This window comes from Passer montanus, unplaced genomic scaffold, assembly GCF_014805655.1.
Source record: "Passer montanus isolate IOZ18808 unplaced genomic scaffold, ASM1480565v1 scaffold392, whole genome shotgun sequence".
NCBI lineage: Eukaryota > Metazoa > Chordata > Aves > Passeriformes > Passeridae > Passer > Passer montanus.
In genome coordinates this window covers 1-19,882 of record NW_024368730.1, presented here as the reverse complement: position 1 = coordinate 19,882, position 19,882 = coordinate 1, and the positions used below count along the sequence as shown (strand labels likewise).

The window sequence follows — 19,882 nt, the reverse complement described above, 5'->3', positions numbered from 1 at the left end:
CCCCACATGTGGGACATCTGGGGACACTGGGGGGAATTTGGGGGTCCCAGGGGGGCTGTGTGGGGTCAGGACTCACCTGTCCCCCTCTGTGAGGTTGTGGGGGAGTTTGGGGGGGGCCCAGGTGGTGGGGGCAGTTGGGGGGAGTGGGAAAATCCCCCCACTCCCACCCAGGGGCTGAAACAGTGGAGGATGCAGCAGCCAGGAGCCCCCAAACCCCCCATCCCCCTGGGGGCAGGGGCTGTGGGGATTTTGGGGGGATCCAGGGCGGGGTGGGGGTATTTTGTGGGACCAGCTGCCCCCCCCCAGGTGACTCTGGGGTGCTCAGGGTGGGAGCATCCAGGACCCCCCAAGCCCCCCCTGAACCCACCCGGGGGGTGCTGAGGAAGAAAGGATTTGGGGGAGGGTCCTGGGGGGTCCCGAGGGTTCGGGGGCAGTTTGGGGGGGTCGTGCCCCCCCATACCCACCTGGGGCAGTGAAGGCAGGGGGGGAGGCGGGGGTGAAGCCCCCCCCCTCGGCCAGGAGGGTGTTGTAGGGGCTGGACCCCCCCCGCGGCGGCAGCACCGGGTTGGGCAGGAGGTGCGACCCTGCGGAGAGGGAGAGGGGTCACACACGGGGGGCTGGGGGCTCTGGGGGTCCCAGGAGTGTCCTGGAGGGCTCTGAGTGGAGTCTGGGGGACCAGAGGGGTCTTTGGGGACCCCAGGACCTGTGGGGGATCAGAGGGGTCCCAGAGGATCTGGGGGGGACCCAAAGGCGTCCCAGGGGGGATTTGGGGTCCCAGGGGGTCCCGGGGAGGGGATGGGGAGTCTCAGGGGTCTGAGGTGGATCCGAGGCATCTCAGGGGGCCTGGAAAGGGGTCCTGGGCGGTCCCTGGGGGTCTGAGGGGGCCCAGAGGGATCTTTGGGGTCCCATGGGGGTTTTTGGGAGGGGTCTCACTCCATTCAGGATGGAGGGTGTTCTCTGGGGTCTCTGGGGTCTCTGGGGAGGGGTCTTACCTCTGCTGAGGGTGGAGGGTGGTCTCTGGGGTCTCTTGGGAGGGGCTCACCTCCATTCAGGGCAGGGGGGGTTCTGAGGTGTTTTTTGGGGGTGTCTCACCTCGGTTCAAGGTTGGGGTGCTGTTCAGGTCCCCCCCCATAAAACTGGACTCCGTCTGTTTCCGGACCGTGTCGTTCCACATCCTCCGGATCCGGCTCTGGGGGCACAACGGTGGGGCTGGCACCCCCAGCACCCCCCAAAAACCACCCCAGAACCCCCCAGACACCCCGGAACACCTCCGAGGGGTCCCCACATCCAGCACCCACAGCCTGGCGGGGTCTGAGGGAGGGTTTGGGTCCAGAGGGTAACACGGGGGGATCTTAGGGTGCCACAGGTAGCTCTGGGGGGTCTGGAGGGGGCCCACGTGCGTCTGGGGGGTGGTCTGGGTCTGTCACGGGGGATTTGAGGGTCTGGAGGGATTTGAGGGTGCCATGGGGAGGATCCTGGGTGTGGAATTGGTTTGGGGGCTTTGGGCTTTTGGGGTGAGGGGTTATTTAGAGGGGGGGTTGGGGGCCCCAACCTGGGTGCTGCTGTACTGCTGGGCATGAGTATGGGGGGATTATCTGGGGGGCTTTGGGGGGTCAGAGAGCTCTGAGGTGTCTGGGGTCTGTGTGACTGACAGACAGAACTAGAGTGATTGACATGTGGCCTCTGTGATTGACAGGCAGGAATAAAAGTGATTGACAGGCAATATCAGCCCCTCAGAGTGATTGACAGGCAGGATCAGCCCCTCAGAGTGATTGACAGGCAGGATCAGCCCCTCAGAGTGATTGACAGGCAGGATCAGCCCCTCAGAGTGATTGACAGGCCCCAAGAGGGATGAGGGAAGTGTGGCAGCCCCAGGATTAAAGCTGAGGAGGAAAAGGGCAAGGAAAAGTGGTGGGAAAAGTATTTAAAACATGAGGGGAAAAGGGTAGAAAAAGGGAGGGAAAAGGGATGGGAAATGTGAGCGGAAAAGAGAGGGAAATGTGAGGGGAAAGGGGAAATGTGAGGGGGGAAAGAGCAGGAAATACGAGGGGGAAATAGGCAGGAAATGTGAAGGGAAATGGGTGGGAAATGTGAGGGGAGAAAAGGGCAGGAAAAATGGGTGGAAAATGTGAGGGAGAAAAGGGCAGGAAATGAGAATAACAGAAGGAAATGTGCAGTGAAAAGGGTGAGAAACATGAGGGGGAAACAGTGAGAAATATGAGGGGGAAGGGCAGGAAATGTGATGGGGAAAAGGCAGGAAAGGTAAGGGGAAAATGATGGAAAACATGAGGGGGAAAGGGTGGGAAATGTGAGGGGGAAAAGCTGGGAAATGTGAAGGGGAAAAGGGTGGGAAAAGTGAGGGGGAAGGGCAGGAAATGTGATGGGGAAAAGGCAGGAAAGGTAAGGGGAAAATGATGGAAAACATGAGGGAAAAAAGGTGGGAGAAGTGAGAGGAAAAAGTGGTGGGAAATGTGAAGGGAATAAGAGCAGGAAACGTAGGTGAAAAGGGTGGGAAACGTGAGGGGAAATCAGTGGGAAATATGAGGAGGAAAAGGACTTGAAACATGAGGCAAAAAGGGCTGGAAGCGTGAGAGGAAAAGGGTGGCAAAAGGGTGGGAAACGAGAGGATTTCTCCCATTGAGCGGTGAGGGAAAAAGGGAGGAAGAAAGGAGTGGGAATCATGAGGGCAAAAAGGTGGGAAATATGAGGGGAGAAAGGGTGAGAAATGTAAAGGGAATAAGAGTAGGAAATGTGCCGTGAAAAGGGTGGGAAACATGAGGAGAAAACAGTGGGAAACATGAGGGAAAAAGGGGTGGCAAACCTGAGGGGAAAAAAAGGTGGGAAAGGTAAGAGAAAAAATGGCAGGAAATGTGAGGGGAGAAAAAGGTGGGGAAAGTGAGTGGGAAAAGGTTGGAAAATGTGAGGGGGGAAAGGGCAGGAAATGTGAGGGGAAAGGGGCAGGAAATGTGAGGGGAATAAGAGCAGGAAACATGAGGTGTAAAGGGTGGGAAACGTGAGGGGGAAATGGTGGGAAATGTGAGGGGAAAAAGGTGGGAAATATGGTGGGGGAAAAGAGCAGGAAAAGTGAGGGGGAAAAGGGAGGGAAACATGAGGGGGAAAAAGGTGGAAAATGTAAAAGGAAAAGGGTGGCAAACATGAGGGGAAAAAAAGGGTGGGAAAGGTAAGGGAAGAAATGGTGGGAAATGTGAGGGGAATAAGAGCAGGAAACGTGAGGTGTAAAGGGTGGGAAACGAGAGGGGGAAAAGGCGGGAAACGTGAGGGGGAAAAGGTGGGAACCGTGAGGGGGAAAGGGCAGGAAATGTGAGGGGAATAAGAGCAGGAAACATGAGGTGTAAAGGGTGGGAAACGTGAGGGGGAAATGGTGGGAAATGTGAGGGGAAAAAGGTGGGAAAGAAACGTGAGGGGGAAAAGGTGGGAAATGTGAGGGGGAAAGGGCAGGAAAAGTGAGGGAGAAAAGGGAGGGAAACATGAGGGGGAAAAAGGTGGAAAATGTAAAAGGAAAAGGGTGGCAAACATGAGGGGAAAAAAAGGGTGGGAAAGGTAAGGGAAGAAATGGTGGGAAATGTGAGGGGAGAAAAAGGTGGGAAAGGTGAGTGGGAAAAGGGTGGGAAATGTGAGGGGGAAAAGAGCAGGAAATGTGAGGGGAAAAGGGCAGGAAATATGAGGGGAAAAGGGCAGGAAATGTGAGGGGAAAGGGGCAGGAAATGTGAGGGGAAAAGGGTGAGAAAGTGAGAGGAAAAAGTGGGAAACGTGAAGGGAAAAGGGCAGGAAATGTTAAAGGAATAAGAGCAGGAAACATGAGGTGAAAAGAGTGGGAAACGTGAGGGTAAAACTGGGAAATGTGAGGGGAAAAATGTGGGAAACATGAGGGGAAAAGAGTGGGAAATGTGAGGGTAAAACTGGAAAATGTGAGGGGAAAAATGTGGGAAACGTGAGGGGAAAAGGGCAGGAAAAGTCAGGGGGAAAAGGGAGGGAAACGTGAGGGGGAAAGAGGTGGGAAACCTGAGGGGAAAAAAAGGGTGGGAAAGGTAAGGGAAATCTGAGGGGAAAAAAAGTGGGAAATATGAGAGGAAAGGGTGGGAAAAAGAAAAGAAAAAAGAGCTGGAATTGACATGGGGAATATGAAATAGAGAAGGGTGGGAAAGGTGAGAAGAGTGGGAAATGAAAGAGAAAAGATTTTAAAAGGGCAGAAAATGTGAGGAGAAAAAGGGGTGGAGAAGGGAAGAAAAAGCACAGGAAAAGAAAAAAATAGAGAGTTGGAAATGTGAGTAAGAAAAAAGGAGAAAAAACCAAAAGAAATAGGGGTTGGAAATCCCATAAACCCTCTCAGAGATCTTCCCCAGTCCCATATGGGGTCTCTGGGTGGGTGTTAATGGGATTGGGGTGTCTCTGGCGGGTGTCTGAGATGGGGTTGGGGTCTCTGGAATGGGATGGGACTTCCTGGGGGGGTCTTGGGGTGGGGGTTCTGTGAGATTTAGGGGGGCCTCTGGGAGAGTGTCTATGGGATTGTCTGTGGGATTTGGGGTTTTTCAGAGCTATGGGCCCCTATCTCTGTGAGAGATCCCTCTAAGACCCACCGTCCTGCTGGGGGGGATTCTTGGGGCTCCCCACCTGGATGCTGCTGTAGTACCAGGGGGATGTTTGAGAGGTTGTTTTTGTGTGAGTCAGGGGGGTTTTTTGGGGGTCCCCACCTGGGTACCGCTGTAGTACCAGGGCTGGGGTATAGGGGGAGGGGTTTGGGGTGGTTCTGAGGTGGTTTTGGGGTGGTTCTGAGGTGGTTTTGGGGTGGTTCTGAGGTCCTCACCCGGGTACCGCTGTAGTACTGGGGGTGGGATTTAGGGGGAGGTTTTTGGGGTGGTTTTGGGGTTGTTTTAGGGTGGGTTTGGGGTCCCCATCTGGGGGCTGCTGTAGTAGTGGCGGTGGGATTTAGGGGGAGGTTTTTGGGTGGGGTTTAGGGGGAGGTTTCTGGGGTGTTTTTGGGGTGTTCTGGGGTGTTTTGGGGTGGTTCTAAGGTGGTTTGGAGTGGTTTTGGGGTCCCCACTTGGGTGCCACTGTAGTACCGAGGCTGGGATTTAGGGGAGGGGTTTTGGGTGATTTTGGGGTTTTTTTGGGGTTCCCACCTGGGTGCCGTTGTAGCACCTGGTGTGGGGTTTAGGGGGAGGTTTTTGGGATGATTTTGGGGTGGTTTAGGGTGGGTTTTGGGTCCCCACCTGGGTGCCGTTGTAGCAGCGGGGGTGGGGTTTAGGGGGAGGTTTTTGGGATGATTTTGGGGTGGTTTAGGGTGGGTTTTGGGTCCCCACCTGGGTGCCGCTGTAGCACCTGGTGTGGGGTTTAGGGGGAGGTTTCTGGGATGATTTTGGGGTGGTTTAGGGTGGGTTTGGGGTCCCCACCTGGGTGCCGCTGTAGTACCGGGGGTGGGCGCGGGCGGCCGAGGGTTTGAGGGCGCCCAGGGAGGTGCCGGGGGGGCCCCTGAGGCAACACCCCGAGTGCCGCAGGCACTTGCTGAGCTCCCGGTGCACCTGGGACACACCAGAAACACACCAGTAACACACCAGTAACACACCAGTAAAACCCAGTAATACAAGTAACACACCGGTAACACACCAGTAACACACAGTAACACCCAGTAATACCAGTAACACACCAGTAACACCAGTAACACCCCACTAACACCCAGTAACACACCAGTAACACCCAGTAACAAACCAGTAACACACCAGTAACACCAGTAACACCAGTAACACACCAGTAACACACCAGTAAAACCCAGTAATACAAGTAACACACTGGTAACACACCAGTAAAACACAGTAACGCACCAGTAACACCCAGTAATACCAGTAACACACCAGTAACACCAGTAACACCCCCCGGTGACCCAGTAACACACCAGTAACACACCAGTAACACACCAGTAACACACCAGTAAACCCCAGTAATACAAGTAACACACCGGTAACACACAGTAACACCAGTAACACACAGTAACACCAGTAACACACCAGTAACCCACCAGTAACACCCCAGTAACACCAGTAACACCCCAGTAACACCAGTAACACCCCAGTAACACCAGTAACACCCCAGTAACACCAGTAACACCCCAGTAACACCAGTAACACCCCAGTAACACCAGTAACACCCCAGTAACACCAGTAACACCCCAGTAACACCAGTAACACCCCAGTAACACCAGTAACACCCCAGTAACACCAGTAACACCCCAGTAACACCAGTAACACCCCAGTAACACCAGTAACACCCCAGTAACACCAGTAACACCCCAGTAACACCAGTAACACCCCAGTAACACCAGTAACACCCCAGTAACACCAGTAACACCCCAGTAAAACCCAGTAATACAAGTAACACACTGGTAACACACCAGTAACACACAGTAACGCACCAGTAAAACCCAGTAATACCAGTAACACCCCAGTAACACCAGTAACACACCAGTAACAAACCAGTAACACACCAGTAACACACAGTAACACCCAGTAATACCAGTAACACACCAGTAACACCAGTAACACACCAGTAACAAACCAGTAACACGCCAGTAACACCCAGTAACAAACTAGTAACACACCAGTAACACCAGTAACATACCAGTAACACACAGTAACACCCAGTAATACCAGTAACACACCAGTAACACCAGTAACACACCAGTAACAAACCAGTAACACGCCAGTAACACCCAGTAACAAACTACACCAGTAACAAACCAGTAACACACCAGTAACACACAGTAACACCCAGTAATACCAGTAACACACCAGTAACACCAGTAACACACCAGTAACAAACCAGTAACACGCCAGTAACACCCAGTAACAAACTAGTAACACACCAGTAACACCAGTAACATACCAGTAACACACAGTAACACCCAGTAACACACCAGTAACACCAGTAACACCAGTAACACCCAGTAACACCAGTAACACCCAGTAACACCAGTAACACCAGTAACACACCAGTAACACCAGTAACACCAGTAACACACCAGCCACACCTAGTAACACCTAATAACACCCAGTAACACTCAGTAACATCCCAGTAACACCAGTAACACACGAGTAACACCCAGTAACACCAGTAACACACCAGTAACACCAGTAACACCCGTAACACCAGTAACACACCAGTAACACCCAGTAACACCAGTAACACCCGTAACACCAGTAACACACCAGTAACACCAGTAACACCCGTAACACCAGTAACACACCAGTAACACCCAGTAACACCAGTAACACCAGTAACACACCAGTAACACCAGTAACACCCAGTAACACCAGTAACACACCCAGTAACACCAGTAACACACCAGTAACACCAGTAACACCCGTAACACCAGTAACACACCAGTAACACCCAGTAACACCAGTAACACCAGTAACACACCAGTAAAACACCAGCAACACCCAGTAACACCCAATAACACCCAGTAGCACACAGTAACACACCAGCAACACCAGTAACACCAGTAACACTCAGTAACATCCCAGTAACACCAGTAACACACCAGTAACACCCAGCAACACCCAGTAACACACAGTAACACACAGTAACACCAGTAACACACCAGTAACACCAGTGACCCCCAGTAACAGCCCAGTAACACCCCAGTAACAGCCCAGTAACACCCAGTCCTCCCATGCATCTGGGAGGGACCAGGGAGGCGGGGTTAATACCCACCAGCTCACCCCAGTAACCCCCAGTAACCTCCCAGTGCCCCCAGTGCCAGATGCTTCCTGAGCTCCTGGTGCAACTGGGTGCCCACCAGTAACAACCCAGTAACCCCCCCCATTACTGTCCCAGTGCCTCCCCAGTCCCTCCCAGTGGCCTCCCAGTGCCCTTGTTAATGATCTCTGGAGGTCCCACTCTCCCAGTTCCCCCCAGTCCATCCCAGTGCCCTTCATTCATGCTCTCTGAGGATCCCAGTCTCTCCCAGTGCCCCCCAAATCTTTTTCTGGAGGGCACAGTGGAAGAGGAAGATGAAGGTGCCCATGTGGTGTCCTCCCAGTCCCTGCATTCCTAATCTCTGGGTGTCCCACTATCTCCCAGTGCCTCCCAGTGCGTCCTCAGTCCCTCCCAGTTCCTCCCTGTGACCCCCAGTCTCCCCCAGTCTCTCCCTCCTCCTTCTTCTGGAGGGCTCAGTGGAAGAGGAAGATGAAGGTACTTGACCGAAGTCCCCCCTGTGCCCTCCCACTGTCCCTTACCCATGATCTCAGGGTGCCCCAGTCCCTCCCAGTTTCTCCCAGTCCCTCCCAGTGCCCCCCGCACCTTCATCTGGAGGGCGCAGTGGAAGAGGAAGATGAAGGTGCTCAACTGATGTCCCCTCTGTGTCCTTCCCCTGTCCCTCACCCATGATCTCTGTGTATCCCAGCCCATCCCAGTGCCCTCCCAGCACCTCCCAGTCCCTCCCAGTGCCCCCAGTGCCCCCCGCACCTTCTTCTGGAGGGCGCAGTGGAAGAGGAAGATGAAGGTGCCCTGCAGGGCGTTGCAGGCCGTGAACAGCGACGCCGTCAGCACAGACTCGCGGGTGACGAAGAGGAGCCCGAAGGCCCAGGTGAGCCCCAGCAGCAGCAGCAGCGCGATGGCCCCCAGCGCCCACGACCTGCGGGGCACCCCGGTCAGCTGGGGGCACTGGGATGGTACTGGAAGGGACTGGAGGGCAGTGGGAGGCACTGGGGGGATGCTGGGAGGGACTGGAGGGTACTGGGAGGGTATGGAGGGCAGTGGCAGGGCACTGAAGGGCACTGGGAAGGACTGGGAGGGTACTGGGAGACACTGGGGGTACACTGGGAGGGTACTGGGAGGGACTGGAGAGCAGTGGGAGGCATTGGGGGGACACTGGGAAGGACTGCAGGGTGCTGGGGGACACTGGGGGGGACACTGGATGGGACTGGAGGGCAGTGGGAGACACTGGGAGGGTACTGGGAGGGACTGGAGCGCAGTGGGAGGCACTGGGGGGCACTGGGAAGGACTGGGAGACACTGGGGGGACACTGGGAGGGTACTGGAAGGGACTGGAGCGCAGTGGCAGGGCACTGAAGGGCACTGGGAAGGACTGGGAGGGTACTGGGATGCCCAGCACCCACAGCCAGGGAGCTCTAGGGGAGTGGACCCCATTTTGGGGTCCCTCCCTGCCCTGTTTGGGGTCCTGTTTGGGATGCACTCATTCAGGGGTCCCGCTTGGGTTCCCCCTGTTCAGGATCTCATTTGGGGCCCCCTGAACTCAGGGGTCTCATTTGGGGTCCCCCATTTGTGGGTGCCCTTTGGGGGTCCCATCTGGGGTCCCTCCTGTCTCTGCAGGTCCCCCAGTTCGGGGGTCCCGTTTGGGGTCCATCCCTCCCTGTTTGGAGCCTCCCCCAGTTCAGGGGTCCCGTTTTGGGTTCCCCTCTGTGGGATTCTGTTTGGGGCCCATCCCTCCCCATTTGGAGTCCCCCCCAGTTTGGGGGCCATTTGGGGTTTCCCTTTGGGGTCCCATTAGGTCCCCCCCTTTGGGGTCCTGTTTGGGGTTTCCCTGTAGGGTCCTGTTTGGGGTTTCCCTTTGGGGTCCTGTTTGGGGTCCCCCCCTTGGGGGTCCCGTTTGGGGTCCCCCACCTGATGCTGTCCAGGCGGCTGGAGTCAGGTTTGAGGGCGGCCGAGCTGCGCAGCATCTTGTGCAGGGTCACCAGCAGGAACACCAGCGTCACCTGCAGGACCCCAGGTGAGACACGGGGGGACCCAGAGCCACAGGGGGACCCCAGGTGAGATACGGGGGGACCCCAGGTGAGACACGGGGGGACCCAGAGCCACGGGGGGACCCCAGGTGAGACACGGGGGGACCCAGAGCCACAGGGGACCCCAGGTGAGACACGGGGGGACCCAGAGCCACAGGGGGACCCCAGGTGAGATACGGGAGGACCCAGAGCCACAGGGGACCCACCCAGAGCCACAGGGGACCCCAGAGCCATAGGGGAACCCCAGAGCCACTGTGGGACCCACCCTGAGACACCAGGGGACTCCAGAGCCACAGGGGACCCCAGATGAGACACGGGGTGACCCCACAGACACTGGGAGACCCCAAACCCACTGTGGGACCTGCCCAGAGCCACTGCAGGACCACCCTGAGACACGGGGGGACTCCACAGACACGGGGGGACCCCAGACCCATTGTGGGACCCTACAGCTGCCCTATGGCGTGATCCCCATTGGGGTTGCCCCAGCCCCCCCCAGCCCCCGCTGAGGCCCCCCAAGCCCTCTCAGGCTCCCATATGAGGATGAGGAAGGTCCATCCCCAGACCCCCCAGACTCCCCACAAGCCCCCTGAGGTCCCCATCCCCCCATCTGAGCATGACAAAGGTCCATCCCTGGTCCCCCAGTCCCCCAAACCCCCCAGCCCCCCCTTACGAGGATGACGAAGGCCACAGGCCCGATGAAGCTCCAGATGAAATAATTGTCCACCCGCAGCCAGCACCTGCCAGGGGCGGGGCGTCACCAGAACATGCCCCCCCCGGGTGAGACCACGCCCCCATGGGTCAGACCCCACCCCCACTGACAAAGCCCCTCCCCCAGAGCCCCCATCCACACCTGGTGAGTCCCACAGCAGCACCTGTAGCCCCACCCTGCTTCAAGCCACGCCCCTTGACTCAGGCCACACCCCCAGCCCCTCCATCCATACCTGTCACTCCCAATGGGGAAGCCCCGCCCCCAGCCTGGGCCACACCCCCTAAACCAGGCCACACCCCCAGATTTCCATACACACCTGGTCACTCCCCAAGGGGGAAGCCACACCCCAGCCACACCCTGACCACACCTCAACCACACCCTGACTACATCCCCCAGACACACACTGATCACACCCCAGACACACCCCAGCCACACCCTGATCACACCCTGGTCACACTCTGGCCACACCCTGACCACACCCCAGACACACCCTGATAACACCCTGGCCACACCCTGACCACACACCCTGACCACCCTAGCCACACACTGGTCACACCTTGGCCACACCCCAACCACACCCTGACTACATCCCCCAGACACACACTGATCACACCCTGGCCACACCCTGACCACACCCCAGACACACCCTGATCACACCCTGATCACACCCTGGCCACACCCTAGCCACACCCCAGACACAGCCTGACCACACCCTGACCACACCCTGGCCACACCCCTGGCCACACCCTGGCCACACCCCAGCCATGTCTTGGACCCACCCAGCCCCACGCCCTGCCCCGCCCAGCCCCGCGCCGCGCTCACGCCTGGTCGGTGCCGTAGCTGCGGTGGTCCACGGCGGCGGCCACGGCCACCACGACGGCGGGGAAGAAGTACCCCCCCGCGTAGTAGTACTTGCGGCGGGCGGGGTCGCTGTCGAACACCTCGAGCAGCAGCAGGTACAGGTGAACCCCCTCCAGGCACAGCCACGAGAACGACGCCAGGAAGAAATAGTGCAGCAGCACGGCGAAGATGGGACAGGCCACCTGCGGGGATGGGGACGTGTGGGGACGGGTGGGGACAGCGTGGGGACAGGGACTGCCCGAAGGTGGGACAGGGACAGGGACAGGGACAGGGACAGGGACAGGGACAGGGCGAAGGTGGGACAGGGACAGGGACAGGGACTGGGACTGGGACTGGGACAGGGACTGCCTGAAGATGGGACAGGGGACAGGGGACAGGGACAGGAACAGGGACGGGGAGAGGGACAGGGTCAGGGACAGGGACTGCCCAAAGATGGGACAGGGAGCACCCAGAGATGGGACAGGCTACCTGTGGGCATGGGGACATGTGGGGACAGGGACAGCAGGGACCACCCAAAGATAGGAGAAATCACCTGCAGTGACAGCGGTTGAGGGACAGGGACAGGGATGGGGACGGGGACAGGGATGGGGATGGAGACGGGGACGGGGACAGGGATGGGGATGGGGACAGGGACAGCCAGAAGGGTGCTATGGGTGGTCCCTTGGGAGCCCCAAATGTGCCACGGGGTGTCCTGGGATGTCCCCGCTGTGTCACGGGTGGTCCCCTGGGGATCCCAGGTGTCACAGGGGTGCCATGGGCTGCCCCACAGGGGTGCTGTGGGGTGCAATGGGACATTCCAGGGGTCTCAGGGCTGTTCTGGGATGTCCCAGGTGCGCCATGGGCAGTCCCAGGTGTGATGTGGGATGTCCCAGGTGTGCCATAGAGTGTCCCTCAGGGGTCCCAGGTGTGCCATGGGCTGTCCTTCAGGGGTCCCAGGTGTGCCAGCCCCACCTGGTACTGCGTCTTGTCGATGCCCACGAGGAAGAGCAGCTCGGCGAGGAAGAGGCTGATGCAGAGGTTCTTGTGGATGGTGGTGCGCTCCGAGGGCAGCCCCCGCAGGCAGCAGAAGGCCGAGATGGACAGGCCCAGGCACAGCAGGGCCACCAGGATCCCTGCCCAGGTGATCACCGACAGCAGCACCTCGTTCAGCCGCCCCGGGAACTGCGGGAAACGGGGGGAAAATGGGAATTCCGGGGGCATCTGGAGTTATGGGATCCAGTCATGGTCATGGGCAGGGACAGTGACCACCAGGGAGGGACATGGGCCACCAGGATGGGACAGGATCCCTGCCCAGGTGATCACCGACAGCAGCACCTCCTTCAGCCACCCTGGGAACTCTGGGGAACAGGGGAAAATGGGAATTCTGGGCATTTAGGGAGTGTTTGGGGTCGTCTGGATCCATGGGCATGGACAGGGGCCACCAGGAAGGGACAGGATCCCTGCCCAGGCGACCACCACCAGCAGCACCTGAATGAAGGCTCAGCTGCTCTGGGAACTGTGAAAATGGAATTTTGGGGAGGAGTGAGAGATTTGGAGGGGGTTGGGACTGAGACGAGGTCAGGGGAGGGACAGGGGCCTCCAGGAGGGGGCAGGGGCCAGCAGGATCCTCAAGCAGGTGATCCCAGGTGTGCCGCAGCTCTCTCAGGTGTGCCCAGGTGTGTGCCCAGGTGTGTCACTCATGCTCTGTCTCTGGGCCATCAGCAGGGGCAAGTTGGTCAGGTGTCATGGGGTGTGTGCCCCACGTGTCCCAGGTGTGTTCCCAGGTGTGCCAGGCCATGCCCAGGTGTGCCCAGGTTTGTGTCCAGGTGTACCCAGCCATGCCCAGTTGTGCCCAGATATGTGTCCCAGGTGTGTGCCCAGGTTTGTGTCCAGGTGTACCCAGCCATGCCCAGGTGCACTCATGCTGTGTCTCCATGCCATCAGGAGGGCAAAGTTGGTCAGGTGTCACTGGGTGTGTGGGTGTGTGCCCAGGTGTACCCAGCCATGCCCAGGTGTGCCCATGCCTAGGTGTGCTCCAGGTGTATCCAGGCATACCCAGGCAAACCCAGGTGTGCCCAGGTGTGCCCAGGTGTGCCACTCACACTCTGGCTCCGGGCCATCAGCAGGGCAGAGTTGGTTAGGTGGCTGCAGGTGTGTGTGTGCGCCCAGGTGTCCCCAAGGGTGTGCCCAGGTGTACCCAGCCATACCCAGGTGTGCCCAGGTGTGCCACTCAGGCTCCGGGCCATCAGCAGGGCAAAATTGGTCAGGTGGATGCAGGTGTGTGTGTGTGTGTGTGTGCCCAGGTGTGCCCAGGTGTGCCCAGCTGTGTACCCAGCCATGCCTAGGTGTACTCCAGGTGTTCCCAGGTGTGCCCAGCCATACCCAGGTGTGCCCAGCTGTGCCCAGTCATGCCCAGCTGTGCCCAGGTGTGTACCCGGCCGTGCCTAGGTGTACTCCAGGTGTACCCAGGTGTACCCAGGTGTGCCAGGTGTGCCACTCACGCTCTGGCTCCGGGCCATCAGCAGGGCGAAGTTGGTCAGGTGGCTGCAGGCGCACGAGCTGTGGGTGCCGTTGGAGCGCAGCAGGCGGCAGCCCTGGCTCGACCAGTGCCCGGCCATGGAGCGCTCCGAGTAGTTCCAGAAGGAGCAGTTGGCCCCAAAGTGGTTCTTGGTCTGTGAAATGGGGGAAAATTGGGGAAAATCAGGGAAAATCGGGGAAATGGGGGTCCCAAAGAGAGGGGGCCCCAATCTCGGTAATTCCAGAAGGAGTAGTTGGTCCCAAAGTGGTTCTTGGTCTGTGAAATGGGGGGAAATTGGGGGAAAATGGGGGTCGCAGAGGGTCCCAAGGACAGGGAGAGGGGCCCAATCCCGGTAATCCCACAAGTTCATCTCAAAGTGGTTCTTGGTCTGGGAAATGGGGAAAAACCGGGGAAATGGGGGTCCCAAAGAGAAGGTGGGCCCCAAGCCCAGTAATTCCAGAAGGAGCAGTTGGCCCAAAGTGGTTTTTGATATGGGACAAAGGGAAATGGGGAAAAACGGGGTATGGGGGGAAATGGGGAAATGAGGAGAAAATGGGGGTCCCGAAAAGAGGGAGAGGGGCCCAATCCCACTAATTGCAGGAGAAGTTGGCCTCAAAGTGGTTCTTGGTCTGGGGATCTGGGTGGGGAATGAGGGGTCCTGGGAGGTCTGGGGGCCTCTGGGTGTGGGTTTGGAGGTCTCGGTGGGATTTTGGGAGTCCTGAGTGGTTCCCAGGTGCTGTGTGGGGTTTGGGGTGTCCTGGGAGGGTTCCCAGGTCCTGGGTGTGCCATGAGGGGTCTGGGTGGGTTTTTGGGGGTTCCACCTCGAGGTGGCGCAGGGTGAAGACCTCGACGTGGGTCCAGGCGAAGTTTTGGATGTCCCAAAACATCCAGATTTGGGGATTTGGGGTCTCTGGGTGCAGTTTTGAGGGTCCCAGGGAGTTTTGGGGTTCGGGGTGGGTTTTGGGGGTCACACCTCCAGGTGGGGCAGGGTGAAGACCACGGGGTCCCGCAGGAAGACCCTGCTGGACTCTTTGTTGATGGAGGCGGCGATGACCTGGGAGTTGACCACGAGCTGGGGGGCGCGGGGCCCCCCGTCCCCCCCGAGCCGCACGGTCGCGTTCTCGGTGGGCAGGAACAGCCCCAGGTTGTTGTACAGGATGAAGACAACCTTCACCACCCCTGGGGAGACGGCGGGTCAGAGACACCAAAAAACACCCAAAACCATCACAAAAACACCCCAAAAACACCAAAAAACCCACCCAGATCCCCCTTCACCACCCCTGGGGGAGCTGCAGGTCAGAGACACCCCTTGACCGTTCCAGCTGCTCTGAGGGTGCCCCCCGTTCCCCCAGGACCCCCCAAACCACCCCAACCCCCAATGTGTACCATTCCTGCTGTTCTGTTTGGGGGTGCCCTGGGTGCCCCAAACCCCCCAAGCTCCCAGGACCCCCCGGACCCCCAGACGTGCCCCCCCTCACCGTTCCTGCTGTTCTGTTTGAGGGTGCTGGCCGAGAGCTGGATGGAGCCGTCACCCCCCAGCTCCTGCGGGAACACGAGCTCCTGGAGGGGCCCCTCGGTGTTCAGCACCGACACCTCCAGCACTGCCAAACACAGGGAAAAAACATGGAAAATATGGAAAAACAGGGAAAAAACATGGAAAAACATGTAAAAAACATGGAAAACACGAGCTCCTGGAGGGGCCCCTCGGTGTTCAGCACCGACACCTCCAGCACTGCCAAACACAGGGAAAAAACATGGAAAATACATGGAAAAAATGGAAAAACATGGAAAACAGGAGCTCCTGGAGGGGATCCTCGGTGTTCAGCACCGACACCTCCAGCACTGCCAAACACAGGGAAAAAAACTGGAAAATACATGGAAAAACCATGGAAAATATGGAAAAACATGGAAAAAACCATGGAAAATACATGGAAAAAACGGAAAAACATGGAAAACACGAGCTCCTGGAGGGGCCCCTCGGTGTTCAGCACCGACACCTCCAGAGCTGCCAAAAACAGGGGGAAAACATGGAAAATATGGAAAAACAGGAAAAAAAACATGGAAAATACATGGAAAAAACATGGAAAATACATGGAAAAACATGGAAAAACATGGTAAACACATGCTCCTGGAGGGGCCCCTCGGTGTTCAGCACCGACACCTCCAGCACTGCCAAACACAGGGGAAAAACATGGAAAATATGGAAAAACAGGGGGAAAAGCGTGGAAAATACATGGAAAAAACGTGGGAAATATGGAAAAAAACATGGAAAACACGAGCTCCTGGAGGGGCCCCTCGGTGTTCAGCACCGACACCTCCAGCACTGCCAAAAAAAGGAAAATAAACATGGAAAATATGGGAGAACATGGAAAATACATGGAAAATACATGGAAAAAATGGAAAAACATGGAAAACACGAGCTCCTGGAGGGGCCCCTCGGTGTTCAGCACCGATACCTCCAGAACTGCCAAAAACAGGGAAAAATGGAGGGGCCCCTCGGTGTTCAGCACCGACACCTCCAGCACTGCCAAAAACAGGGAAAAAAACAATGGAAATACAGAAAAACATGGAAAACACGAGCTCCTGGAGGGGCCCCTCGGTGTTCAGCACCGACACCTCCAGCACTGCCAAAAACAGGGAAAAAAACAATGGAAATACAGAAAAACATGGAAAACACGAGCTCCTGGAGGGGCCCCTCGGTGTTCAGCACCGACACCTCCAGCACTGCCAAAAACAGGGAAAAAAACAATGGAAATACAGAAAAACATGGAAAACAGGAGCTCCTGGAGGGGATCCTCGGTGTTCAGCACCGACACCTCCAGCACTGCCAAACACAGGGAAAAAACATGGAAAATACATGGAAAAACCATGGAAAATATGGAAAAACATGGAAAAAACCATGGAAAATACATGGAAAAAACGGAAAAACATGGAAAACACGAGCTCCTGGAGGGGCCCCTCGGTGTTCAGCACCGACACCTCCAGAGCTGCCAAAAACAGGGGGAAAACATGGAAAATATGGAAAAACAGGAAAAAAAACATGGAAAATACATGGAAAAAACATGGAAAATACATGGAAAAACATGGAAAAACATGGTAAACACATGCTCCTGGAGGGGCCCCTCGGTGTTCAGCACCGACACCTCCAGCACCGCCAAAAACAGGGAAATAAACCATGGAAAATACATGGAAAAAACATGGAAAACACGAGCCCCTGGAGGGGATCCTTGGGGTTCAGCACCGACACCTCCAGCACCGCCAAAAACAGGGAAATAAACCATGGAAAATACATGGAAAAAACATGGAAAACACGAGCCCCTGGAGGGGATCCTTGGGGTTCAGCACCGACACCTCCAGCACCGCCAAAAACAGGGAAATAAACCATGGAAAATACATGGAAAAAACATGGAAAACACGAGCTCCTGGAGGGGATCCTTGGTGTTCAGCACCGACACCTCCAGCACTGCCAAAAACAGGGAAATAAACCATGGAAAATATGGAAAAACAGGGAAAAACCCATGGAAAATATGGAAAAACAGGGAAAAACCCATGGAAAATACAGAAAAACAGGCAAAACATGAGCTCTTGGAGGGGACAGTCAGTGTTCAGCACTGACACCTCCAGAACTGCCAAAAACAGGGAAAAACCCATGGAAAATACAGAAAAACAGGCAAAACATGAGCTCTTGGAGGGGACAGTCAGTGTTCAGCACTGACACCTCCAGAACTGCCAAAAACAGGGAAAAAAGCATGGAAAATATGAAAAAACAGGGAAAAAATGAAAAAAAAGAGATAGAGAATATGGACAAAAACATGGAAAATATGGGAGAAAACCCATGGAAAATATGGAAAAACATGGAAAACAGGAGGTCCTGAAGTGGCCACTGACACCTCCAGAACTGGGTGAAAACATGGGAAAAATATGGAAAACTTGGAAAAAATATGGAAAATATGGAAAAACCATGGAAAATATGGAAAAGAACATTGAAAATATGGAAACATCTGGAAAAAAATAGGAAATATGGAAAACCATGCAAAAACAGGAGCTCCTGGAATAGCTACTTGGGTGTTCAGCACCGACACCTCCAGAACTGCCAGAAACAGGGAAAAACATGGAAAATATGGGAAAAAACCCTGTTGAAAACATGGAAAAACAGAGAAAACACGAGCTCCTGGAGTGGCCCCTCAGTACTGAGCACCGACGCCTCCAGAATTGGGGGAAACCAGGGAAAACAATGCAGCAGCCACAGGGCCTGCAAGGGCTCCCTGGCGGTCACCAGCCCAAGATAAGAAATGCCAAGTCACGATGACGGGACCTAAGAAGCCGCTCTTTCGCCTTCGGACCCTCGTTACCTCGCTGTAAGACCCTAGGTCATTTTCTCTCGATCCTTACTATTGGACTGTTTCCCAAAACTCCTATCTCCTGTGTAAAGCCCTGTTTCTGCCCAGTTCTGCAGAAGAGCTGTCACTGAGAGACCCTTCACAGGAGCTGCCAATAAAGACACCTCTGCGGAACCTCACACAGCCCCTCCTTTCTCTCCCTGCGTCTGCCGAGGCACTTAGCAAGCAAAGAGCTGAAATCACTATAGAGCTGAATTCGACAAAGAGCTGAAATTGCTAAAGAGCTGAAATCACCAAAGAGCTGAAATCCCCAAAGAGCTGAAATCGCTTAAGAGCTGAAATCCCCAAAGAGCTGAAATCGCTTAAGAGCTGAAATCCCCAAAGAGCTGAAATCGCTTAAGAGCTGAAATCCCCAAAGAGCTGAAATCGCTTAAGAGCTGAAATCCCCAAAGAGCTGAAATCGCTTAAGAGCTGAAATCCCCAAAGAGCTGAAATCGCTTAAGAGCTGAAATCCCCAAAGAGCTGAAATCGCTTAAGAGCTGAAATCCCCAAAGAGCTGAAATCGCTTAAGAGCTGAAATCCCCAAAGAGCTGAAATCGCTTAAGAGCTGAAATCCCCAAAGAGCTGAAATCGCTTAAGAGCTGAAATCCCCAAAGAGCTGAAATCGCTTAAGAGCTGAAATCCCCAAAGAGCTGAAATCGCTTAAGAGCTGAAATCCCCAAAGAGCTGAAATCGCTTAAGAGCTGAAATCCCCAAAGAGCTGAAATCGCTTAAGAGCTGAAATCCCCAAAGAGCTGAAATCGCTTAAGAGCTGAAATCCCCAAAGAGCTGAAATCACCAAAGAGCTGAATTCACCAAAGAGCTGAAATTGCTAAAGAGCAGAAATTGCTAAAGAGCTGAATTCACTAAAGAGCTGAAATCCCCAAAGAGCTGAAATCGCTTAAGTGCTTGGCTTGCTAAATTGCTGCAGCTGTAGCCTTCCTGAGGGACTAAAGAGCTGAAATCACCAAAGAGCTGAAATTGCTAAAGAGCTTGGCTTGCTAAATTGCTGCAGCTGGTAGCCTGCCTGAGGGGCCTGCACAGGTTGTGCTTAGCTGGACCTCACTGTCCAGACACCCCCGGCAGCCAGGGTTGGACAGACCCCTAAAACCCTAAGCCATAATAAAACAACATCAAAAAACAGGAAAACACATGGAAAATATGGGAAAAAAACATGGAAAATATGGAAAAACACAGAAAACATGAGCTCCTGGAGCGGCCCCTCGGTGTTGAGCACTGACACCTCAAGAACAGAGGGAAAACATGGAAAAAAATGCTGAATAAACATGGAAAAACATGGAAAAACATGGAAAACAGGAGCTCTTGGAGCAGCCCCTCGGTGTTCAGCACTGACACCTCCAAAACTGCCAGGAAACACAGAAAAACATGGGAAAACACAGAAAAACACAGGAATAACGCAGGAAAAGCCGTGTGTCACACAGAGCCCGCGGGAACATGTGTGTACCACCCACAGGAGACCCTCCATGCTCAGGGAATTGGGGTGGGGGTCCCCAAGCTGGGGCTGGGGGGTGGGAGATGATCCAGGGAGGGAACAGGGGTGGGAGAGGCCCCTGGAGACCCCGGGGAGGGGTTGGAGGAGAGCGTCACTGTCCCAGGGATGAGTGGGGATTGGGAATTTGGGATTTCAGATTTGGGAATTGGGATTGGGATTGGGGATT

General features: G+C 55.6%; 1 protein-coding gene across 1 annotated transcript in view; it reads right to left on the bottom strand.

Annotated features, from left to right (window-relative positions):
* LOC120506544 (adhesion G protein-coupled receptor L1-like) overlaps positions 1–15,425 on the bottom strand; it is a gene marked incomplete at its 5' end in the record, with an annotated part of 16,756 nt that extends 1,331 nt beyond the window's left edge. Inside the window, 12 exons of the mRNA XM_039718208.1 lie at positions 77–86; positions 465–584; positions 1,093–1,189; positions 5,412–5,540; positions 8,482–8,650; positions 9,639–9,730; positions 10,428–10,494; positions 11,289–11,509; positions 12,279–12,488; positions 13,808–13,978; positions 14,798–15,003; positions 15,303–15,425. Coding sequence (XP_039574142.1) covers positions 77–86; positions 465–584; positions 1,093–1,189; positions 5,412–5,540; positions 8,482–8,650; positions 9,639–9,730; positions 10,428–10,494; positions 11,289–11,509; positions 12,279–12,488; positions 13,808–13,978; positions 14,798–15,003; positions 15,303–15,425 — 1,615 coding nt within the window. The remainder of the gene's footprint in view (positions 1–76; positions 87–464; positions 585–1,092; positions 1,190–5,411; positions 5,541–8,481; positions 8,651–9,638; positions 9,731–10,427; positions 10,495–11,288; positions 11,510–12,278; positions 12,489–13,807; positions 13,979–14,797; positions 15,004–15,302) is intronic.
* Positions 15,426–19,882: the final 4,457 nt, after the last annotated feature.